This window comes from Triturus cristatus, chromosome 4_2, assembly GCF_964204655.1.
Source record: "Triturus cristatus chromosome 4_2, aTriCri1.1, whole genome shotgun sequence".
NCBI lineage: Eukaryota > Metazoa > Chordata > Amphibia > Caudata > Salamandridae > Triturus > Triturus cristatus.
The window spans coordinates 925,001,833-925,028,063 of NC_140586.1; the positions used below are offsets into that span (position 1 = coordinate 925,001,833).

The 26,231-nt window shown below is 45.2% G+C and overlaps 1 protein-coding gene across 2 annotated transcripts in view; it reads left to right on the forward strand.

The window, feature by feature from the left end:
- Window positions 1-26,231, forward strand: part of LOC146835421 (complement factor B-like) — a 687,940-nt gene that overhangs the window by 639,152 nt on the left and 22,557 nt on the right. For both annotated transcript variants that reach the window (XM_085602982.1, XM_085602983.1), the window contains one exon: window positions 3,573-3,705. In XM_085602982.1, the coding sequence (XP_085459108.1) occupies window positions 3,573-3,705 (133 nt within the window). The remainder of the gene's footprint in view (window positions 1-3,572; window positions 3,706-26,231) is intronic.

A 26,231-nucleotide genomic window follows, 5' to 3' on the forward strand; every position in this document is an offset into this window, starting at 1 on the left:
GCTGAAGCCAAACCAAACGGCATTCTGACATATTGGTAGCATCCAAAAGGAGTTATAAACGATGTTATCTTCCTGCTTTGCTCATGTAACAGAACTTGATGATAGGCTGATGACAAGTCCATCGTCGAGAACCACTTCATTCCTTTTGTTTTGGTAAAAAGTTCATTAATCTTTGGTAACGGAAATCTGTCCACTTGTATTTCTCTATTTACACCTCTCAAATACACACATAATGTAATTTTTCTGTAGGACTTACGTGCCACTACAATTGGAGACATCCATTCCGATTATTCAACATGCTCAATCACTCCAGCCATCTTCAACCTGTTCAATTCTTTCTCCAACTCACTCCTCACAACAAATGGAAAATTTCTCACTTTAAGATTTAGAGGACCTGCACCCTCCTTCAATATAATCTTGTGCTTAAACCCTTTAAGCAAAGCAATTTTCCCTGAAAATACTTCCTTATAATCTTCACACATTTTTTCCCCCAAATCGTCTCCTTCATTCAACACCAAAACTTGTTCCTTACTATTTGGGTTGAGAATGATATTCAAACTTCTTTGATCCCTCCAACCCAAAACACATGGCCCATACTCAGCCAAATACATCCTTCCTTCAGCTCTTCGACCCTTAAAAACAAAAGAAACATCCCTGCACCCCACCATGGGTATGCTTTCCCCAGTGAAACTCTCTGGTTTAATGTCACAAGCTTTAAGTTCTTCTCCAATCGCATCCACAAATTTTTCCTTCCACATTTCTAAATTGATTATAGTGTAAGGTGACCCTGAGTCTGCCACAAGAAAGACAGGAACACCAGCAACAACTTAACATCCAAAACTGCATCCTTAACCATAATTACAACATCATCCTCTTCAGAACGCTCCTTATCAGTGTCATTCTCTTTGTGTTGCTCTGACACACACTTAATTCTCGTTCTGGTATCCTTTCTTCTGCAAGCATGTGCAAAGTGTCCAATCAGACCACATGCTGCACACTTCTGATCCCTTGCTCTACAAACCCTACAATTAGCCAAATGCTCGTGACTCCCACATCTGTAACAACTCAGAACACCTTGTCCATCCTTCTTGTCATCTACTCTAGCAGGAACAGTAGACTTCCTTTGCTCCTTAAAATCTTGTGTTTTATTACTCAAAGTCTTTTTGCTAATTGTTTTACAAATTTTCTTTTTTTTTACTGCACAAACTTCCTTCTTTTCTTTACCTCCCTCTAAGTCTGCTTTTGTTCATCTCAGAGAAACGTCTGCCTTTCTCATAACAGCTAGAACTTTTTTCAAGGTGCCATCACCCATAGCCCATAATCTTTCCTGCACTCTTTTGGTATTTGTAAGCACAATGACCTGATCCCTTATTAATTCCTCTTGCAGTGGACCAAATATACAAGGTACCGCCATTTTTTAAAACAATTTGCCAAATAATCATCAATGGTCTCATTTTGTTCCTGTTTCCTACCGAAAGATTTGTACCTGTCAATTGCAATACAAATTGTAGGTGCATAATACTTTTCTAAGTCCTTTAATGCATTTGCGTAAACATCAGTTTCATCTTCCACTTGTGCTTTCTTTTCCATTTGGTTATACTGTTTAATTCCCTCTGGACCCAAAGAGTATAACAGTATACCTTTCTAAATGCCGGGTGTTAGACTCTTATTGTTAATAGTAACCACATAATTTATAAAGTAGTCTTTCCTTTCTTGTCACTTCATGCGTGGCTCACCAGGATCTGGTAAAAATGGAATCGGAGGTGTTAATGTGAATGTCTGTGCTGCATACATTCTTCAAACCGAATCTTTATAAATAACAGTATTTTAAAATTGCCCCTTGACAATACCTCCAAGATCTTCCTTACAAACTAAACAATGCACAATGTGCTTATATTGTTAAACTCACAATTAGAATATAATTGTCACAGGTGTGCGCATCACCGTGAGTGAACGCACTCTAATACTCATGCACAACGAGCTATTTTTGTAAAGCTCACTTGAAGAAAATAATTGTCACTGATGTGCACTTCACCGTGAGTGAATGCACTCCAATACTCACGATGTGCGTATCACCGACAAAAATGGTGAGCACCTCCACGATTTTCAAAGGATCCGGTGTGCACATCACCAATGTGCAACATGTGACATGAAGTACTAACGCACTGCCCTCTTTCCGATGTGCGTTTAACTTCTTCCCGTAATTCTTCCTCCTCAAAATGGCCACTTCCTACATGTGACGTCACCACGCTGTACGTCCAACACGCTGTTCACTTCCCAATCGATGATGGCTGCCAGACATCAATCACGCTCTCCTCGCAAGACTGCATGAGCGCTTCCTCTGCCTCTTCTATCCACCGATTCAATTGCATCACTGGCTTCATGCTTCATCGCGCGACACACACAGCTGGCCCTCGATGCTTTAACAACACCAGTACTCGCAGTCGCCGCATTTCATCTACTCCTGAGCTCACCTTCCAATGCTCAGGTTATTCTTTTTTTTACAACCTTGCGCTTTTCGTCATTTTCATATTATTTTCCTTTTTTCCTCTTCCACTCTACTGTATCAGACGTGTCGGTTTCCGCTGAGTTGGCGCTCGTCGCCAACTTGTAAATTATAACTCCAAGTATTTATAGTAACTTCCTTTATTAGCAACTCTGCCAGCACAGGATAGCAAGTTCAGCTTAACACGACAAAGCTCAATCCACAAATGATCAATTCTGCCAAATCGCTAGGTATAACTCTTGACAATAAGCTAAATATGCAGAAACACATCAGTGCAGAAACAAAAGGAGCAACTTTCCAAATGAACACCCTAAGACGACTGAAACCCTTCATACCCGCAAATGACTTTAAACAGGCAGTCCAAACTCTAGTAATCCCCAGAGTGGAATATGGAAGTGTCGCTCTCTGCGGCCTTCCCAGAACAATGACAGCCCCACTAAGAGCCGCAATCAATGCAGCCGCCAGACTAATCACAGGTTCCAAAAGAAACTGTCACATTTCCCCGGACTTGCGTGCCCTTAACTGGCTTCCCTTTGAGGCCAGAATCCATTTGAAAATCACCTGTATGACACACAAGGCACTGCATCACAAAACACCACGATACCTTGCTGAAAAACTATTACTGTCGGGCGGCGACAGAACTAACAGAAGTTCATGTTACCCGAAAAAAAGTATGCGATGTAATGGTATGTGTTGTAATGGTATGCATTATAATGGCATGCGTTGTAAAAACATACGTTGTAATGGATGTAGCGATGTAAAAAACGTGTTGTAAAGGCATGCGTTGTAAAAGTTTGCGTTGCAACGTCATATATTCCCCTTGCTAACGGCAGAGTCAGGAACGAAAAGAAAGCAGGGATTGGCCAAGACAAAGGACCAGGAATGAGAAAAACCTTAGAAAGTTAGAATGACAAGTGTGAAACAGCGGTTTCGCTTCAGGATTCTATGAATTATGCCTCAGTCTACATCAGTACATGCCTAATTTGCTTGTCTCAGGGGGTCAAAGAAGTTTTAAAGATGGAATATGTTTTGACAATAACACCTTCTAATGATGTTCCCTCTCTAGAAACAAGTGTGCAACAGGGATGCACTGAAAGCCTCCCTCTACGTGAATGTCAAAGATGTCAGCGAAGTGGTGACAGATCGCTTCCTGTGTACTGGTGGGACAGAACCTCATGTCGACGCGTTCACTTGTAAAGGTAGGTACAGTATTTAAGAGGTGTCTCTGTGTGATACAATGGCCATTGAATGAGGGGCTGTTCTCTGTTATCAAATCGAGGTAAAGGATAAGGTGGTGTCCCTGTGAGAGTAAAGGTGGATGTACAAAAGACTGGCCCACTGTGAGCTAAGGGAGGTACAGGATAAAGGAATGTCTTCTGCGAGCAAAGGTGAGTGTGTGAGGAGTAACAGTGCCTCTGAGAGTAAAGGCGGGTACAGGATGAGGTGATGTCCTTCTGCGAGTAAAAGCAGATATTCAATGAGAGACGGGCTACTGTGAGCTAAGGTGGGTACAGGAAGAAGAGATGTCCTTCTGTGAGTAAAGGTGAGTTGAGTAGAGGATGAGAGGCTGTGCCTCTGAGAGTTAAAGTAGGTCCTTATAACGTGGTGTCCCTCTGTGTCAGAGTGGATGTACTGCCTACTGGCTCTCCTTTGTGTCAAATACGTTAATCCTGTTTGCTACGTATGAAGTATATATGTTGTAGCTTCTGTGGGGAGGAGGATATATGGTTTACATGTGGACTGGTGATTGGCAGGGTCCTTGTAGGAAAGGTGGGCTTATTAGTATTTGTCAGTAAATTGTTCAGAGGGCCACGGGCATGTAGGGGTACTGGACCCAAACTTGGGAGTTGAGGCCTTTTAGTCCTGATATAGGGCCCAACCAACTATGGATACTGAGCAACTGGCCAAGCAGCCATTCAGCACTTGACTGTCACTGGTATCTATGGTCAAGCAGTCCAAGGCTCCTTTGGTGAGAAGTGTCAGTACAGGTTAGTGAACACAACTCATAACTCAAAGAGCGCACAACAGTGTCAATAATATAATGTCCAGTCAAATACTCATTTTTATAATAAAAAGAAGTATTTTATTTCTATCTCTACACATTCAAAGCAATGGTACGACATATATAAACAATAGCACATTTCGCATTGATGTCAGAGCTGGTAAACCCCTGTCCCACCTGTTCTTCGTAATGTGGTAGGGGTTATTCCCCATTCACTGGCCACCACATCTAGGGAATTGTCACTAGTAGGTCTTAACTTAAGAGTCCATTCCAACTCCTAGCAAAGTAGTCAAGTGTGTCTTGGCCCTTAGCATCAAGTACCCCGGGGCGTGAAGGAAATAACCTGTTTAGGGCCACCCGGGTCACTAATGACCACCTATCAGCCTTCCGTATTAAATGAAGAGTCGGTCAGACAGTAGAGACTACAAACCAATAATTGTTTATTCATATACACTCAGAGCAGAGCCCTATCTGCCCAGTCGCTAGGAGTGCTGCAGAGGGAACTGAAATCAACAAGCATAAAGATACATTATCTACGTTTCGTAACCGGGTGAAAACACGCTCCTATCTTATACAAAGTATCATGGTCCAGGCCGGTCCATCTGGAGCCCGCCACCAAACAAGGGGGAGAGGGCCTCTATCTGATCGGAATTAAACTAAATCTGTTTCGAGCAGCCTAAAATGGCGCCCAAATAGAAAATGGTGCAGCAAATGCTAACTTACATAAAGCATGCATAAGCATGAACAATTTCTATTCTAACAGGCGGATAAGCCCGTAAGTATTCTCCAGCAGCAGGATGCTTGTAGTGTCTCAGCTGGCTCCCCATCTGTGGGCACTCACACTGCTCCAGTCATGTCCTATGAGTCAGCTACACGGGGGTGCAGCAGCACTCTGCACGCTGGTTCTCTCCTGAGCTTACGTGGCCAGCTCCAGCAGAGATCGGAGATGGCCAGGTGCTCCTCCTGCGCAATTAGTCTTGCGCCCCCCATCGAGGATAAGGATTGCAATCCGATGCTCCCAGCGGGGGTCCTGGTGATGTGGCGATGCACTGACAGTAGCAACTTGGGCACAATCCTTGATGCTTGACTCACGGATCATAAGGTTCACAGTTCTCAGGTGATGGTCCGATCCTCCGCAACTTTGGTATCAGCAGCCCAGACGTCGGTCCTCACCACACAGTAGTCCATACCTCGGCTCCTCCTGGCATATGGGGTCACCCCTAGGCTCCACACAGCTTCGGGCCTTTTAATCTGCCAATAGATTTTACAGCCCCCACTCTGGCTTCACTCACCTCGCATGGCACTCTGTTCACAGTTATTTTCACGATGGCCCTCTCCTGCATATGGGGATTGCTGACTAGAATCTGCACATGGGCAACAACCCGATCTGTGCAGTAGCCATCTCCTTGCACTGGGAGTCTTCTCGTTTGGGCATGCAACTGGACCTTGCTCCTTTCAACGCTCTTCTCTTCGTCACAGGGCACACAGGTCTTGGGAGGCAGGCAGCCACTGGTGCTCCAAAGCACGTCAGATTGGTTTCCCTGGATGATACACATTTCTCTTCTCTCTCTTCCTCTTGAAAGATGGTCTGTCACAGCGGGAGAGACTCCGAAGCTGACAACACAAGCCATGGTAGTGACTAGAGTTCAATCCTGGATGTCAGCCACAGTAATGTGTGCATCAAAGGGGTTAATCTTGGGTTCTCAGCACAACTCTTTATGATTCCCTTATCAGCCGCGTCTCCTTCCTGATATTTGTCCAGGCCCCTTCCTTGTGATCTCTCAATGTATCGAAGAGCACCCCTTTTAAGTGTACAGAGGGAGTCTCTTACTCTCTCCCCAACATCCAGTGTGTCCCACGCTGCTCACAGGAATGCAAAAACAACAATTGATGGACAGAATGCAGAACAATGTCATACATTCACCCCAGTACAGAGATCTGGGCCTCAATCCATCGTTTTTTTGGTCTCCATGCCATTCCAGTTTGGACCCAGCCATATGCAAATCAGTCTTGACCCTGTGCCTTATGGGAACAGTCCAACCCGAACTGCCAAGCCAGGTCCTCCATGGACTGCAAACAAGCATCCTAGGACCGGTTTCGGGGTTTCACCCCTCTTCAGCCAGAATAGCTTGATTCCAGTGGCAGGGTCAAGACTAATTTGCATATGGCTGGGTTCAAACTGGAATGGCATGGTTAGCAAAAAAACGATGGATTGAGGCCCAGATCTCTGTACCGGCGTGAATGTATGACATTGTTCTGCATTCTGTCCATCAACTGTTGTTTGTGCATTTGTCACCCCGAGTGGGAAGGGTATGCCCAGACGTGGATCCCGTGCTCTCCATGCCTCTGGAATCAAGCTATCCTGGCTGAAGAGGGGTGAAACCCCGAAACCGGTCCTAGGATGCTTGCTTCCAGTCCAGAGAGGACCTGGCTTGGCAGTTCGGGCTGGACTGTACCCATGAGGCACAGGGTCAAGACTGATTTTCATATGGCTGGGTTCAAACTGAAAAGGCATGGTTAGCAAAAAAACGATGGATTTAGGCCTAGATCTCTGTACTGGGGTGAATGTATGACATTGTTCTGCATTCTGTCCATCAACTGTTGTTTTTGCATTTGTCACCCCGAGTGGGAAGGGTATGCCCAGACGTGGGTCCCGTGCTCTCCATGCCACTGGAATCAAGCTATTCTGGCTGAAAAGGGGTAAAACCCCGAAACCGGTCCTAGGATGCTTGCCTCCAGTCCAGGGAGGACCTGGCTTGGCAGTTTGGGCTGGACTGTACCCATGAGGCACAGGGTCAAGACTGATTTGCATATGGCTGGGTTCAAACTAGAACGGCATGGTGAGCAAAAAACGATGGATTTAGGCCCAGATCTCTGTACTGGGGTGAATGTATGACATTGTTTTCCATTCTGTCCATCAACTGTTGTTTTTACACTCCTACTGATCACTACACAGTAGGCTACCACCAGCACGCTCCTGCTGCTTAACTCCTGGTAAAGGCAGCGGCCTTCCACTACTATGAGGGTATCGCTTTGGGCATCCCTCCTGGTCCAACAAGACCGCAATCCATGAGACAGGTCTATGTCATGGTGCACACGCATTATCTGTGTTTGAGAATGACAACAGAAATCAGCATTAGTGATCCAGACAACTGTACTTTTGGGCACTCAGGGCAGGGGTGCATGTCCATTACCACACAGAGGACTTTTACATCCCAAAGGATGCCCCTCTCAAATCAGAACACTCCAAACCAACTCCTAACATGGAGAGGTTGGGTGGTCAGATCTGTAAAATTGTCTGGAAAGGCCGTCAGCATTCCTGTGACTCATTCTGGCTCGGTGCTCCACTTTATATTCTAACCCTTGCAGAGAAATAGACAATCTCAATAACTTGGGATTCTCTGTGTTCATAGCAATCATCCATTTCAGTTTATTATGATCTGTTTGCACCACAAACTTAGTGGCAAACAAATATGGCCGAAATGATTGCAAGCCCCAGACTTTGGCGAAGAGCTACTTCTCAAGTGCTGCCCAGTTCTGCTCTCTAGTAGCAATCTCCTACTGATTAAGGCTATCAGAAGTTCTCTATCTTTGTCATTCTGTTGATCTAACACCCGTCCAACTCCTTTGTTGGAGGCATAGTACCTTCTTTAGTTCCTCAAATGCTTCCTGGCACTCTGCAGTCCATATTACCTTCCTGGGCTGCTTCCTAAAGGTCAAAGCAGTCAATAGGGCAACTATACTTTCATAGTTGGCCACAAAATACCTGTAATACGCTGTTAGTCTTAAAAAGGCCCTCACTTCAGTCTGGGTAGTAGGCACTTCCCACTCCATCACAGACTGAGAGCATGATTTATTTGTTGGCGGTATGTATACTTTGTTACACTGGCAACGGGGTATACACACCACTAAAATAATGGTCCGTCCATCCAATTTAATTGCGAGCGACCTATAGGTTTGGCTATGGCAGTGACCACTCCATCAAAGCCATAGCCAAACCTCTCTAACTGCCAAACCCAGTAATGACCTTTGTAGAAATGTTTAAATGTCCGCCCACCCCATCAGGAGGGTTCCCTCAGGGGAAGCTAAATGAAGCCTTTACTTTCTAGGCTAAAGAAATACAAGTGGTCTCAAACAGGTAGAAAAAGACCAGCTGTTTAATGAAACCCATACACTCGTGTGCACAAGCCTGTGCAATCATAGGGTATAAACATTTACATGTAGGCTCAACAGAAAAGAGATCGCTTGATTTGTGTTAACACTTTCAGCATGCATGGCAAGTAATGCGGCCAAGGCCATTGTCAACAAACATTTGGATTTGATACAAACCTCCATACAACAACCAGACGGACTTCCGTTTTCATTCAAGAGGGGATTCATATCAAGGATTTGATGGTCAGAGCAGCCCTCCCCAAACCCCCATATCCCTACTGACACCACAATGGGGCCTCCCCCCTCTCACCGTTCACCTCAAATGTGGGCATTGTATAGCCGTCAAACATGGCAAGGACACAAAGGAGTTTGTTTATGATGACAAACGGTTTGCTATGAGATCATTGACAAATTGTAATTCTAACAATGTGGTGTATGCCATCTGGTTTCACTGTGACATGATCTACACTGGCCACACAACTCAGAAGGTGAAGGGCTGTGTATTACAACACAGGAGTTGAATCAAATGGAATGTGGTGGGGGCCTCACCTGTTGTGCCGTGCTGTTCCTGGAAATGTTCAACCAAGGATATCCGTTGGCAAGTGATTGACTCGATAGCACCGAACTCAAGAGGTGGCGACATGACACACACCTTGATGAACAGACAACTGAGATGGATTGCCCGTGTGGATTCAATAACAAATGGACTGACAAGCTTTGAGGACTGGAGACAAGCCATCATTCTCTAACCTCTATATTATATGTACTCTGGATTTCTCTATGTGTATTATAAATGAGCCCTTGGCTATGTAATATCTATGGGCCCGATTCACAAAGTTAAACGTAGACGTCTGGTCTAAACGTAAACTAAATGTCTAAGTTTAAGACTTTAGGAATTTACTAAGGGCATTTACAAGTACCATCTTTATGTCTGCACACGGGCTGGATCCCCACCCCAACTGCAGACATATAGTACTCATAAATTCCCTTTGTGAATTCCCAAAGTCATAAACTTGGACATTTGGTCTAAGTTTTGACCAAACATCTAAGTTTACCTTTGTGATTTGGGCCCTATGCTTACATACTTTGCATGCTATTATTATTAAGTTTCACGTACTAGATCTCTGCGTGCTCCCCCAGCTAGGTTGCCTTTGATATGTTTAAGGCCTCCCTGTGACTTGGTATCCACCTTTTGACTCACACGAGGACCTCCAATCTTCTTTGATGATTCAGGGTACACCTCAGTCCTTCTGGTTAGTTTTCTACTATGACATTCCCCTTGTGCCGTAACTACAGAAGCGTCTTTTACTGGATTACTCATGGTCTTTCTTCTACTTCTGTAGTGGTTTTTATGCTTTTTTCTTTTCTAAGGACATATAAAGTATTCACTCAGCTGCCAGAATACTTGAAGGTACTCTTTCCTCCTGTTCTAGGGCCTTGTTCGCGGGCCGCTTAGTCTGATGAGTCTCCATGTGCACGCTACGGGAGACACCGATTATTTCTAAGGTAACGAGCACGACCGCACGCTGACTGTGCATTCACACACAGCGACTGCAGAGATCAGTGTTGATATAAGTATGGATTGACCGCATAATACAGCACTTTTTCGGTTCTGTTTCTTGTGAGATGGCCCGCTTACATTATTTGTACCTCCACAGACATATCCAATGTGCTTATTTTGCCTACGGGCATGCTTTTCCCGCTTTACACTGTCGGGCGCTTCTCTTTACATTTACACTACACTGTGGTATTTCCTTTACTCAAGCATGCTGCCCTTCGATAGGCTCTCACAGATTTTTACCCAGTAGAAGTGTCTCCCTCACCATTTTGTCCTCTACTGGATTGACACTGATCAGTGCATTGTCTTGTCAGATGTGCCAGTGACTATCTCATGCTATGCTTTGGACTACTCTTTAATGGCAGTCTCTTTTATATCATTGTTTGAGATCGGTGTGAGCATTCTGTTTCATTCAGATTCAATCAATCAATCAGGGGAATTGTAAGCGTGCTACTCACTCTTCGGGGTCTCAAGGCGCTGGGGTAGGGGTGGGAGTGCCGCTGGTACTGCGTAGCCAAAGAGCCAGACCCTGAGGGTGTTTCTGAAGGTGTTCAGGGAGGGGGCACATCTGAGGTCTGCTGGTAGTTCGTTCCTTGTCTTGGCTGCAATGTGGGAGAAGGATCTTCGCCCTGCTCTGCCTCTGTGGATGCGCGGGGTTTCGGCTAGTGCGAGGTTGGAGGAACGGAGGCTTCTTTTGGGTACGTGTAAGTTGACTCTGTCGTTGCGGTATTTGGGTCCGTTGTTGTGTAGGCATTTGTAGGCATGGGTGAGGATTTTGAAGGTGATTCTTTTCTCTACGGGGAGCCAGTGGAGTCTTCGTAGATGTTGGCTGATGTGTTCTCGACGGGGGATTCCAAGGATGAGTCTGGCTGCGGTGTTCTGTATGGTCTTGAGTTTGTGAAGTAGGAATTGCTATATTACATACATATCTCTAAAGAAGAGGTAAGGTTATCTCATAGCATAATATTTACTTTGATTGGTCGAACATTGTGATTCATAAGTCATCATGAATGCATAATTTTTCATTGCTTTACTCTTATTAGTTGTCCTTATGATTCAATTTTTGTAGGTGTCTACTTTTTATGTCCTAATGAAGACTGCATTCCAAAAAGAAATTTAGGGGTCGAAACATCAGCGTGTTTATTTTTGACTTCAATGAATGATTGCCATAGGCAGAACCATGAATCCAGGGCTCCCCGTGTTACCAATGTATGCATTTTTAAGTTAACACTTGTTATGTTTTTGTATATGTATCACTGATTACTGTTGTTCACCATTGTCACACCAGCCACTAACGCTACAGTATTGGAAAAAATATTGAGTGAAAAATATCGGAGATGCAGAAATATTGAGTTTTTAATATCGTGATGCAGGAATATCATTGACAAGAATATCGATTTTCCAAGGTAAGTAATAGTACTGTCAAAAATATCTACGTTGGTGATACTGTTTACAAACATATCTGTGTTGTTAATATCGATGTTAAAAATATCTATGTTAATATTGTTAGCAAAAATATAATTAATAATGTCATTTTTAATAATTGTTATATATTTTAGTATATATTTTAATTTTATATTGTATACATTATTTGTATAATTATTGTTAATGTGTTTTCATATAGTTTGTAGGTTTTTTAATGTAATTTAATTAGTGCCGTAGAGGGTTGTGGGGCTTGTAGGGGTACAGGGTGGGAAGTAATTTAATTATAATTGATTAATAATTATTTTTTAATTATTTAGTTGATAATTATGTAAAATGTGTCATTACATTTTTAATGTATATTTTTGGTACAGGTCTGTGAGGTTTGTAGGGGTAAATCATGGGAACGTAATTAATTATAATAATTGGAATTTATTGTTAATTACTGTTAATTGTTTAATTGATAATTATGTAAATTGTGTTATTAACCCCTTCGGTGCTCATGACGGAATGGTTCCGTCATGACCCACGGTTGAGCTGTGCTCATGACGGAACCATTCCGTCATGACCACACCCGCGCAAGATTCCGTCAGCACAGCGGCGGAATCTGCGCAGCATCGAAGGGGTTAAGCTATTTTTTAAAGTTATATATCAGGTGAGAGCTCTTAGGTTTGTAGAAGTAAAGGGTGGGATGTTAATTAAATACAAGTAATTTATTATTTGTTAATTATTATTAATTGCACACTGAACCCTCACCAGCCACCCTGAAGCCAACGATCAACAGCTGGACAGCCCTCACCCCCGAAGACACACTGAAGACGATGAAATCAATCCACTCTGGGCCCCTACGGACCCCTGCCCCAACCACATCTTCTACAGAGCCACCGACACCATCACACCCAAGCTTCGCCACACCATCAACCGCTTCCTGGTGAACACCTCCTTCCCCGACTAATGGAAACACGCAGAGATAAAACCCCTCCTGAAGAAGCCCTTGGCAGACCACACCCACCTCAAAAACTACAGACCCATCTCCCTGTTCACGTTCCCAGCGAAAGTCATTAAGAAAGCCATCAACAGCCAACTCGCCACCTTTGTCGAAGAGCACAACATCCTCAACTCCTCCCGATCCGGCTTCAGAAAAAAAACACAGCACAGAAACTGCCCTCCTCACCGCAACAGATGACATCCACTCCCTCCTGGACAGAGGAGAAACAGTAGCCCTCATCCTCCTCGACCTCTCAGCGGCCTTCGACACAGTCTCCCACTGCACCCTATCAGGCAGACTCCACGACACAAGGATCCGGGACAAGGCCCTCGACTGGATCCACTCTTTCCTCACCGGCAGAATGCAGCGGGTCAGACTCCCTCCTTTCCTCTCGGACCCTACACCAATCACCTGCGGAGTCCCCCAGGGGTCCTCCCTCAGCCCAACGCTCTTCAACATCTACATGGCTCCGCTCGCCCCCATCGTCAGAACCCACGTTCTCAACATTGTTTCATACGCAGACGACACCCAAGTCATCCTCTCTCTATCCAACTAACCCAATGCAGCCAAACCCAACTTTCAAGAAGGCATGGAAGCTGTCGCCAAATGGATGAAAAGCAACTTCCTACAACTCAACACTGACAAAACAGAAGTACTCATCATGGGCCCACACCCCGACGCCTGGAATGTCACCTGGTGGCCCCCACCCTTGGAAGCCCACCCACCCCCACGGACCTCTCATGCAACCTCGGAATCATCCTGGACTCTGAGCTCAAAATGGACCGCCAGATCAACTCCATCGCATCCTCCTGCTTCCACACCCTCTGCCTCCTACGTAAGACCTTCAATTGGATCTCCCATGAGCATAGAAAGACCGTCACTCATGCACTCATCACCAGAAGACTCGACTATGGCAATGCACTCTATGCCGGAATAAAGAAAAACCTCACCCGCAAGCCACAAAACATCCAGAACGCCGCCGCAAGACTGGTCCTCAACCTGCCAAGACACTGCCACATCTCCCAGCACCTGCGCACACTCCACTGGCTTCCCATCAAGGCTAGACTCACCTTCAAGATTCTCACCCACGCACGCAAAGCTCTCCACAACACCAGACCAGCATAGCAGAACAGCCGACTCAAATTCCACGAACCCCAAAGGACCCTACGATCAGCCCAGCTCTCCTACGCCATGGTCCCCCGCACCAGAAAGACCAGATCGGGAGGCCGCTCCTTCTCCTTCCTCGCGGCCAGAGCCTGGAACGCCCTACCACTCCACCTCAGACAGACAACATCACTCCCCATCTTCACGAGAAACCTCAAAACTTGGCTCTTCGACAGACCCCCTCCTTGATGGAATGGAACCTCCACCACCCCTACTCCCCAGCGCCTTGAGACCCTTCCGGGTGAGTAGTCACGCTCAACAAATACATAATTGATTGATTGATAATTAATTATGTAAATTGCGCAATTGCTATCATTTTTAAAATATATATTTTAGGTGTGAGGTGTTGGGTTTTTAGGGGTACAAGGTGGGAAGTTAAGAAATAATGTATTGGAAATTATTAAATTGTTGTTAATTGTTTAATTGTTAATTATATAATTTGTTAAATGATCATATTTTTTAAGTTATATTTTAGGTATGTGTTTTATAGTTTGTAGAAGTATAGGGTGGAAAGTTATTTAAGTAATAATAAAAGTAAAAATATTTATTCATTTATTGACAGTTGTGTTATTTATTGTGTGATATAAATGAAATGAAAATGTTTTTTATAAAGCGCATGGCTACCCGGGAGCATCCCAGCACTGTAGTGGTTACTAGAGTTGGCCCGGACATCTAGGGAAAGAGCCACGTCTTTAGTTGTTTCCGGAATGCTAAATGATTAGGTTCCCTACGCAGATGCAGCGGCAAGCTGTTCCATAGTTTTGAGGCATTATATGAAAAATGGCGGCCGCCGCTTTTGGCCTTCTTAATCCTAGGTACCGATGCTAGATACAACTCATCAGAGCGGAGGCTTCGATTGGCCTTGTAGGGAAGAATCATGTCTTTTAAAATAGGAGGTCCATTCCCTCCTAGATTCTTATGGGCAACACAAAGGGCCTTGAAATGAATTCTCTCCTGCACCGGTAGCCAGTGGAGGGCACGTAGTGCTGGCTTTGCCAAGCAACGCTTATGGAATCCAATAAGCAGTCTTGTGGCGGTGTTTTGTACGATCTGCAATTTTTTGGTAACTGCATTTGGAGCGCCCAAGTAAAGGGCGTTACCTTAGTCTAACCTGGAGATGATAAGCGCTTGGACCAGAGTTTTTTTTTGCTTGATCCGATAAAAGGGGCAACACTTTCCGGATCATTCTTAGCATGCCATAGCATGAAGCGGATGTCTTCCTGGCTTGGACTTTAAAAGCAAGATCATGGTCCAACCAAACACCCAGGCTTTTCCATCTCAGTTTTAGGACTGGGTGCAGGGCCCATAAATGCTGGCCACAAGGTGTTAGATTTAAAATGTACTTGATTGCCAAGCAGCAGGAGCTCCGTTTTATCACCATTAAGTTTTAGATGGGACAGGCTCATCCACTTGGTTACTTCCTCCAGGCAGGCATGTAGATCGGAGGAAGTGTGGCCGGCCTGGGTTAGAGACACAACTAACTGAGTGTCGTCGGCATATGTAACTATATGAATCCCAAAGGGGGAAGCAATGTCCGCCAGTGGAGACATATAGACATTAAAAAGGGTAGGGCTCAAAGATGAGCCCTGTGGGACTCCGCACTTGAGAGGGATGGGTTTAGAAGAGGTGTCACCTTCAAAAACCTGGAAACACCTATCCCTCAGAAAGGGTTGGAGCCATGATAACGCCATGCCGGACACTCCTATAGTCCTAAAACGGTGAGCCAGGATACAGTGATACACCGTATCGAAGGCAGCGCTTAAATCGAGGAGTATGATGGCCAACGTACCTCCAGTATCAAGGATTTTTCTTGCTTCTTCTACCACTGCTAATAAGGTGGTCTCAGTGCCTTGACACGGGCGGAAGCCAGTTTGCGTGGGGTAAAGCAGGTTATTAGACTCCAGAAAAGAGGAAAGCATATGGTTAACATGCTTTTCTGCAATTTTGCTAATTACCGGAAGAAGCGAGATTGGACGATAATTGCCCAAGTCTGCAAGGTTCAGGTTGGGTTTCTTTAGCAAGGCTTTCACCATTGCTCTTTTCCATTCCGGGGCGACTATGCCTAATGCAACGGAGGTATTAATGAGGGTAATCATGATGGGGGCAACTATGGGCTCTACCAGTTTTAGGATGTTGAGAGGTGCAGGGTCCAATGGTGACCCTGATTTGACAGAGGTTAAAATGGCTTGAAATGACTCCTGAGTCATCGGGATATAGGTCTCCAGTTGGTGTGTAGTTCCATGTTTGCTCGCGATCGTTGGTTCAGGTGTGTCAACATTTCTTTGTGGGAGCTGCTTAAGAATATTATATACCTTGACGGCAAAGTATTTTGCGAGTTTATTACAGCGGTATCCCGAAGGATCAGGTGCAACTGGTGGGACCGGGACTTTGAGAAGCTTTTTAGCTGTAAGAAAGGTCTCTCTGGCAGAATTGGCTGCAGAGGAAATCCTTTCCTGGTAATAGGTGGCCCGGGCTTGTTTTATTTCATCCTTATAAGTTCTAAAGGCTGCCCTGTATTCCTGTTTCTTAATATGTGAGAAATCTTTCCTCCATGTCCTCTCCAGTTTTTTAGATTGTTGTTTTAAAACGTGCAACTTAGGAGAGAAACATGCAGATTTGTTAGAACCTATTTTCTTCTGGATATGTTTCTTAGGGAGCACTGTATTCAGTGACTCCTCGAAGCAGTGTGTGAAATGTTGATAATCCGTGACTGGGTTACATTCCAAGTTTGATTTGGAATTTTCCAGTCCCTGGATCCACCCGTCTACAGAGAGCTTAGGCCTAGGACGGATTAAAATACGCGTGGAGTGTGTGTCCACAACCGGGTTCAATGGGGCCCATACAAATGGGATCAAAAAAGGATCTGACCATGGCAAGGGGCTGGGGGCCTCCCCTTTTAGTTCCACCAGATTTGAGAAAATTGGGTCAAGTAGGTGACCTTTAATATGGGTTGCTTGGAAAACCTTCTGGTGGAGTTGGCATGCCATCAAGTCATGCACTAATTCGATTGCCGTGAATGCCGAAGGGTCATCAAAGTGAAGGTTAAAATCTCCAAGGAGGGTAAAATTCGCCGAGGAGCTAGCCTGGACCATAACTGTTTCCAGCAGAGATTTACCAAATTGGCCCATTGATCCAGGCGGTCTATAAATATGTTAATTGTGTTATACTTTTTAATTTCGATTACATTTTATTTGTTGGTTGTTATGATTGTAAGAATATACTGTGGTATTTTAATTACATTAGTATTATTTGTTTTAATTTACAATAATCATTACACATTGTAATATATATGTAATTTGTTTAATTTTTGTTAAAGTTTAGACATATTTTTAAATGTAAATATTTATATTTTTTATTATTTAATAGAGCGGTTAAAGTATGTTTGTTTTAAGTGAACTACACTCTCTCTCTACTGGAGTGGGAATAGTACATTTTACCCCTCCTCAGTCCAACGTTTTCTCTACTGTTGCACAGGCTGGAGTGGGAATAAAACATTTTACGCCTCAGCAACCCAAAGTTTTTCCTACTGTTGCACAGACTGGAGTGGGAATAGTGATTTTTACCCCTCCTGTGTCCAACCCTTTCCCAACTTTTGCACAGACTGAAGTGGGAATAGTACATTTTACCCCAACTGTTGCGCCGACTGGAGTGGGAATAGTACATTTTACTTCTGCTGAGTCAAACGCTTCCCCCACTGTTGCACAGACTAGGTGGTAATAGTCAATTTTGCCCCTTCTCAGTCCAACTCTACCTACTGTTGCACAGACTGGAGTGGGTATAGTGTATTTTACCCTTCCTGAGTTTAACGCTTTCTCTAGTGTTGTATACATTGGAGTGGGAATAGTTTATTTATTATTTATAAAGTTTTTCCTTTTTTTATTAATATTTTTGTTGTATACTTTTATTTCCACATTCTTGTCATAAAAAGTTTCCCTAAAAACAACCATACAACTTGCCTCAGACATCACATGAAGTACAAACAAACCGCAATTCTAATAAAAACTATAAAGCTGGTCGCAAGGTTATATACACATCGACCATCAATAACTTATACATAAAATATTAAAAGTAGTGTACATGTGATCTATTAAATTGATAAATGTATGAGCCACCCTTACTGGGGTCACAACCCATTAAGACCATTATATACAATTAGCTGTCGTTCGCCCTTTGTGCTCTTTTCTTGATACCCCACATATGGCCCAAAAACTTAGCCACGGCACATGCAAACAGGGGCCTGGCGTCAGACTTCAGAATTCGCAATGCATCCTTGTGACTATTGGTTCCCAACTGTTTGCAGATTGGGCTCAGCCAATTTGTTCTGGGTATCGCATATAGCGGGCAAGCAAGCATTAAGTGGGATAGAGATTTCTTGGAGGTTTTACAACCAGGGCAACATTGTGTTGCCACTGAGCCACTATTCCATTTCCCAATAAAATCGCGCAAGGGCAGGGTGCCAAACGTAAACTGGGTAAATAGTTTCCTATCCTTCAGTGTTTCAATGAAGTCTAGGTACCTCTGCATGGACCCGTCAAATTTATGGGCCATAAAGTCTAGAGTACCACTACGAAGCTCACCTTGAACTACCTACTTCCAGCAGAGTTCTTTTACTTTTCCGGGGTCGCAAGGAAGGATCCTCAGCTTACCCGGTGTTACCTAGCCCGATGTCCAATAGCAGGCTCTTGACATTTCTCTGCCAAATAATTTTGTTAAATATATCCCTTTGGTTTACGTCCTCTAGGGCACAGGCATAAGGCAAAAGGTCGGGAGTTGACTTCAACCTCAGCCGGAACAACAGAGGACACAGCTTAGCTTTTGCTGCAATCTATCCATATCCAACATAAGGGGATGAAGAGGGGTGCTCTGGGGCAACAGCCCTAAACTCCTAAGGAATTTATTTTCTGAGGTAGTGAGCTCCTCCATTCACTCGAATCCCCATAGTTCTGACCCATACATCACGGAGAACACTACTTTGATGTCATAGACATGCAAAGGAGGTGCAGCCAGCTTGCCGAATGAGAAGCAATGCTCTTTCCACAAAGCCCCGACTAACTGCTTGTGTTTCAGAGTAATTTTGGCTAAATTGGAGTTCCATGACAGGCTATCAGACAGCTTTAGACCTAAATATTCAAAGGCACTGGCTCTCTCAAGTTGCGTTCCTCCTTGTAAGACTTGAGGGGGATCAGTGTCATAAAGTTGGTTTTGCTTGTATTTATTACTAGGCCTCTTGTGTTGCAAAAATCTTTGAAGCGATTGGGGAATCGCTTTATCCCCCCGGTGTTTAGACTCCAGCAGTGTATCATCTGCAAAGAGGAGGGTCACTACTTTCTCCCCCCCTAGCAAAGGAGCATCTGCCAGATCCTCAGTTAGAAATTGCACAACATTATTTATGATTAAGGAGAAAAGTCTTGGTACCAGTACACAGCCTTGGTGCACTCCCCTTGTGTGCCCCATCGTACCGTTGCAAAATTATCTTCGCGTAGGTGGATCACCAATGTTACAATTTCCATTTGCAGTCCTATATCAATAAGAATTTTCCAGAATTTCTGGGGCAACGTGTAAACTGCCCTTTTCAATAGTTACTGTTTTTCAGCAAAGTAAGAATATTACCATTGGTTAAATATATATTATTATGTGTTGGTGTTTTTAATTTCAAAATATATGTCAAAAACATACCCTTGCAGGCATAGAGTGACGAATAAATTATGCAAAAAAGAAGCAGAGAACTCTGGGTAGTTCTCAAGTTTAGGTGGAAAGCAGCTCTTGTATAGAGCACTCTCAACACCAGCGACACTCTAGATCTGCTCACCTCAAATGTCTGCTTTTCTATCAAAGTTTTTAAGCATAGGATTAGCACAGTGCCGTCCACGCCGAGATAGAAAAGGACAAAGTCTTTTGCCATTTGTACAGCAAAGTCTTTAAGCATAGGACTAGCACAGTGCTGTCCTTGCTGAGCTGTAAAATGAGAAAAGCCATTTACCACTCCAGGCACAGTATTACAGCTTTAATTAGAGCGAAACACTGTGTCAGGCGTTACTTTTACTCATTTCAGGTTGGCTTGTTTGGTATTTTACCAATTCAAAGCTGTAACTTCCAAAGGCCAATCACATAGTCCACCACATCCTCCTGTGGAGACTCTGAGGTTCCTTTCCACCGCTCCCTGACTAAAGCAAGTGAACTCCTCATTCTGTGCAACATAGATGTTCAAAGGGACTGAACACTACTCACTTCTGCAGAATCTCTCGGTAGGCAAACTAGAGGCATTGCTGGGGAAAATCTCACTTCCTCCTGAGGTTCTCTGGTTCCCATCATGCTCTTCAGTATTTTGTTAAACTGTTCCACCAAACAATTGGTTTGTGGGTGGCATGCTGTGGAGAAGCGGTATGTCACACCAGTGTACTTCCACATCTTTCTCATGTAAGATAAGATTAAGTTGGTTCCCCGGTCAGAAATCGCCTCTTGATACCACCTTTGAAGTCATGCTTCTTAGAGGTACAGCTTTAGGGTACCTTGTGGCATGATCCACCACAACAAAGATATACTTGTTTTCTGACTCTGTGGGGGGGTCAAATGCACCAACTATGCCTTTTCCCACCCGCTCAAATGGAACACCACCTACAACTGGCAGAGGCACTGGAGATGCCTTAGTCCTCCCTCCTGTCTTACCACTCAACCGGACCTACAGAACCGCTATGTGTCTCTGCGCATCCTTGTCTAGTAGCACAGAGGATCCAACCTATACTGGGTTTTCATCATTTCCAAGTGTCCTGCAAAGGGCACTTCATGGGCCAGTGACAACAGGACATTCCTGCGCGCTAATGGAACCCCTTGCCTGTTGCTAGTTCCTGGCTCAGAATTTAACGGTTCATTATAAAGTAGACCATACTCCTAGCAAACACAGTTTTTTTCTGACCACTCTGCTGAAGTCCCACAAGCATACGGCAATTCTCCTGTGCTTTGTGGAAATCTTACTGGCTAGGCCCCCTAGCAAACCAATGAAGCTATGGCAGTGACTCAGACTCCTCGAACTGGTCCGCCTCAGGAGTCTTATTCTTCCCTCCCTCTGGAGCAGAAGTGATCACCTCACCGGCCATTGCCTTCCCGAAGTCTGCTCTTTACCGCAAACTACTTTGTCCTGTTCCCTGAAAATAAGAGATGACCCCAGTCCCACTCTGAGGCTGATATGCAGCCTGTGATATGGTCAACACAGCTGATGTGCCCAAGTCATAAACGCTTCTGGCCATGGCACAAAACCAGGTAAGTAAATCATTGCCCAAAAGACATCCAGCTCCCTCAATCTCAACCTTTGCAAGCGGATATTCCATGCCCTCTCCACTGGTTACCAATCCAGGGAGTATCTCCTCAGGCTTAATGTAATTCCTCTCAACAATAGTGCCGAAGGCTCCAGTATCTCTTAGGGCAGGCACTTTTCTCCCATTGATGCTAACTTCCCGCACAAATCCCATTGTGTTAGGATGAACGGATATCCTATTGTTCAGAAAAGCACAGCTCTACTGGACAGATGAATGGTGGCCTGCCAAGCTTGGCCCTGCTCCCTCACCCAGACACCCAGTGAGACATTTGGGTATTCTGCTTGATAATAAGTTACGAAGGACCATATGACATCCAATTGTGACTTGTGTTCCAGGACAATGAGCCTTCTCAAAAGGATCTTTCAGTGGCTCCAGCTGAACTCTCACAAAACCCTCATCTAAGCTCTGATAATCAGTCGCTTTGACTGTGGAAATGCACTTGTTGTAGCATCCAATTAATCTCTTCTATCTAAAATGCAGGTGGTACAAAATATTGCAGCTTGTTTGGTTAACTAACGGCTGCTGGGCCTTTTTCAGGCAATAGACCCAAATATCTACAGGACAAACTGATTCCATATATTCCTAGAAGAAATCTTAGATCGAGGAGTCAACTACTTCTCTGTCCTCGGCTTATTCGTATGTCTAGGTTTGGTGGACAAGCTTTTTCTTATCTGGCCCCCTGCCACTGGAACAGCTTCACTTGTTCATTAGGGCGTGCACTGGGTTTTCAGGTTTTTAAAAACATCTTAAGACCTGGTTGTTCTAAAGGCAGCTTCTCTATTTGTTTGTTGCTTCAGCGCCAAGATGCCCCTTTGGGGGCGATTCACTGCGCTATAGCAAATATCCATTAACATAACATAACATGAATGTGCTTCAGAACATCTGAGTCCCTCTCCCAAATGTCCATAGCTACTAGGTTAAGTGCAACAGGTCCCTCTCAGGTACCTTCACTCACCTGTAACATGCTTGCTATCACGCATGTCGCTGGGTCAGGTTCCTTCTCCTGACAATGGTTTTTTAAATGTCCCACCTTGTCCCAGATCAGGCAGGCATTGCCTAAGTGGGGTAGAGCACTCCCCCTTGAGTTGCTTTGTCACCATCAACTGGTTAAGGGACTGAAAATCCTTGGACTCCATCCCTCTCACCCACTCATTCCAATCACGCCATACACCATAGTAAGCAAATGCCTCTTTGCGTAGGGTCTCTCCAAGTTGTTTTGACTGATGCTGCTGGTTTGCGACTCTGAGAGTGCACTGAGGTCTGCTAACCAGACCTCAGTGCCAGTGCCCGAACCCTAAAGCGTGTATGTTGGATTGGCTTTACCCAAATGACATAAGCAAACTTATTTGTAATGCACAAGGTCCAAGTTATAAGGTCACCCAAGGGATTGCAGCAGTGGTTGTGCCATCCAGTAGGTGATATGCCTCCCTGTCCGCCTCTGCAGACTGGAAGATCCATTACAAACTGCTAGCCTGACTTTGCCATTTATTTCACCCCTTTAATGCTAGGGGGGGGGAGGGGGTACGCAGCTCTGTTCAGCCAGGTCTTAAGAGTCTTCCTGAAGGTGTTCAGGGTGGGGGCATGCCTGATGTCTATCGATAGCTCGTTCCAGGTCTTGGCTGCAATGTGGGAGAAGGATCTTCCACCTGCTCTGGCTCTGTGGATGCACGGGGTTTTAGACAGTGCAAGGTTGGATTATCTGAGGTTTCTTTTGGGCATGTGGAAGTTTATTCTGTCATTGAGGTATGTGGTCCGTTGTTGTGTAGGCATTTGTAGGCGTGAGTGAGGATTTTGAAGGTGATTCTCTTCTCCACGGGGAGCCAATGGAGTCTCCGCAGGTGTTGGCTGATGTGTTCGTGACGGGGATGCCGAGGACGAGTCTGACCACGGTGTTCTGTTTTGTTTGGAGTTTCCGCAGAAGGGACTTGTTGATGCCGGCGTAGAGAGCATTTTTGTAGTCCAGTCTGCTGGTGATGAGTGTGTGGGTGACTGTCTTCCTTGACTGATGGGGGATCCATTTGAAGTTCTTGCGAAGGATGCGGAGGGTGTTGAAGCAGCTGGATGTGACGGCGTTTACCTGTCTGTTCATGGCGAATGATAAGTCGAGAACGATGCCGAGTTTCTTGGCATGGTCTGAGGGCTAGGTGGGCTACCGAGGGCGGTGGGCCACCAGGTGTTGTCCTGTGCTGAAGGGGTGGTTCCAAAGATGAGGACTTCTGTCTTTTCGGTGTTGAGGAGTTTGAGGCAGCTGTTGGTCATCCAGACATCTTGCATTCCTCTCTGGAAGTTGAGTTTTGCGGTGGTGGGGTCTTTGGTGAGGGAGAGGATGAGCTGGGTGTCCTCGGCGTAGGATACGATGTTGAGGCCGTGTTGTCGGATAATGGATGTGAGGGGGCCATGTAGATGTTAAAGAGGGTCGGGCTCAAAGATGACACATGTGGGACTCCGCAGGTGATGTCTGTGGGGGCGGAGAGGAAGGGCGGTAGTCTGATCCTTTGGCTTCTTTCGGTGAGGAACGATCGGATCCAGTCTAGGGCATTTCCTTGTATGCCAGCGTCATGTAGTCTGGTGATTAGTGTTGAAAGCTGCAGATAGGTCGAGGAGGATGAGGATATCGTCTGTGGGGGCTAGTAGGGCGATCTCCATGCTGTGGTTGCTTCGGAATTCAGATTGGGACGAGTCTAGGATGGCGTTTCTTCAAAGAATCGTGTCAGTTCCCTGTTGACTGCTTCCTCAGCCACTTTGGCTGCGAAGGGGTGGAGAGAGATGGGCCAGTAGTTCTTGAGGTCTGTGGGGTCTGCCGTGGGCTTCTTGAGCCGGGGCCTGACTTCTGCATGCTTCCAGTCATCTGGGAAGGTGCCTGTTGGGAAGGTGGTGTTGATGGTGTGTTGTAGTGCGGGTGCGATGGTGTTCGCGGCTCTGTGGTGGATGTGTGGGGGGCAGGGTTCGGTGGTGGCCCTCGAGTGGATGCTTTTCATGGTCATGGCAGTGTCCTCAGTCGTGATCATTGTCGAGTTGGAGATGGTGGGCTGGTTGGTGTCTCCGGGGGGGTCGGCTGTGGCGTATTGTGTGTGGTTGATGAAATTGTCATAGAGTGTTCTGATTTGGTTGTGGTAGTCTGTCATGGCATCCTTGTAGGTGGAGTAGTTATCGGTTGTCTAGGTGTTCCTCCAGTTCTTGTCCAGGCATCTGCAGTTGCACCAGGCTTCTTGGAGATCAGTGGTGAACCAGGCAGCCTTCCTGGGGCGCTGTTTGCCAGGGTTGCGTAGCAGGGCGAGCTTACCTGCGCAGTTGGAGATCCAAGCATTGAGTCCTCTGGCTGCGGTGTTTGCATCGGATGCCCTGGTGTGGTTGCCTTGGGTGAGGGTGGAGTTCAGTTGGTCGTCGGTCATCTTGCTCCAGTTCCTTCGTAGAAGGCGGGGGGTTGGTTTTGGTGCCTTGGGTTTGTTGATGGTGAAGTGGATGCAGTGGTGGTCGGTCCATGGTGGTTGCGTTGTGTGGCTGAAATGAGCGTTGTTACAGTGAAGATGGGGTCGAGGGTGTGTCCTCCTCTGTGTGTCGGTGTGGTGACGAGTTGGTTGAGTCTAATGTAGGCGAGGTTACCAGGGAGGATGGTGAAGTTGGGGTCACTGGGGTTGTTGAGGTGGAAGTTTAGGTCTCCGATGAGTATGTTGTTTGTAGATGCGATGGCGTGGGTAGCGATGAAGTAACTGAGCTGCGTCTTGCAGTGGTTCTTCATTGTGTACCGGCTATATAGCAATTCAATTGGTAAAATATAAAGAGTGAAAAATGGGCACCAAGGAAACCTATATATGTTTTAAATGGGAACAAAATATAAAGTTTAGAAGCAGTGGTTATTTGCACATCTCCAAAATTGTGGGTACCTATACAAGCATGTAATAAGGTGAAATTTTTCAAATTACTTCTTTTTTACATATTGTCTTACATTTGGAATGGATAACTACAAAGAAAGTTATTTGGTAATAACACTTGTTCTACCATTCAGTGTTCCCCTAAGTCCCCAATAAAAATGGTAGTACCTCACTTGTGTTTGTAGACCTAGTTACTGCGACAGTGAACAGGCCAACGCGCAACATGGACACATCATATTTTTCCAGTGAAAACTGACCCTTTTTTTGCAATGTGTCTAGCTGTGGATTTTGGACCCTAGCTCAGCCAACACCTAGGGAAACCTAGCAAGCCTGTACATTTTTTAAAACTAGACACCCAGGGGAATTCAGAAGGGGGTGACTTGTGTGGCTCTCACTAGGTACTGTTACACAGATCCCTGGCAAACCAAAAACTTTGTCAAAACAAACACATTTCCCTCACATTTCTGTGATCGAAAGTTCTGAAATCTGCGTGGAGCCACAAACTCCCACACACCTAGCATTCCCCCAAGTTTCCCGATAAAAATGATACCTCAATTGTGTTGGTAGGCCTATTGCCCGTTACAGTAAACGTCCCAAAACGCAACGTGGACACATCACATTGTTCCACAGAAAACTTACCCTTTCTTTGCAGTGTTCCTAGCTGTGGATTTTGGGTTCTAGCTTAGCCAGTACCTTGAGAAACCTAGCAAACCTATATATTTTTGAAAACTAGACATCCAGGGGAATTCAGGATGGGGGTGACTTATGTGACTCTCGCCAGGTTCTGTTACCCAGAATCCCTTGCAAACCTCAAACTTTGTTAAAAACATCACATTTTTCCCTGTAAACATGCCACCGTAGTCTAGGACACCATCTCCATCCTCGCACCCCATGTGATCTTTATCACACAGACATGGCTCAACCCCTCCTCTGTTCCTGACATCGTCAGCGCAATGCCCAACGGCTACAAGATGACGCACCGGGACCGCACCAACAAACACGGAGGGGGCATCGCCATCATCCGCAAAGAAACAATCCGCTGCACCATCACTGAAGACGACACCACACCGATCATGGAACACCTCAATTTCCTACTCCACTCTGACTACAAAACAATAACAACCAGAGGCACCCTTGCCTACACACCCCCACGCACCGGACTCTGCGATGCTATCACAGACTTCATCACCCCACTTGTCATCCAGTCCAAGCACTACATCGTTCTCGTAGACCACAACTTTCACCTGTATGACC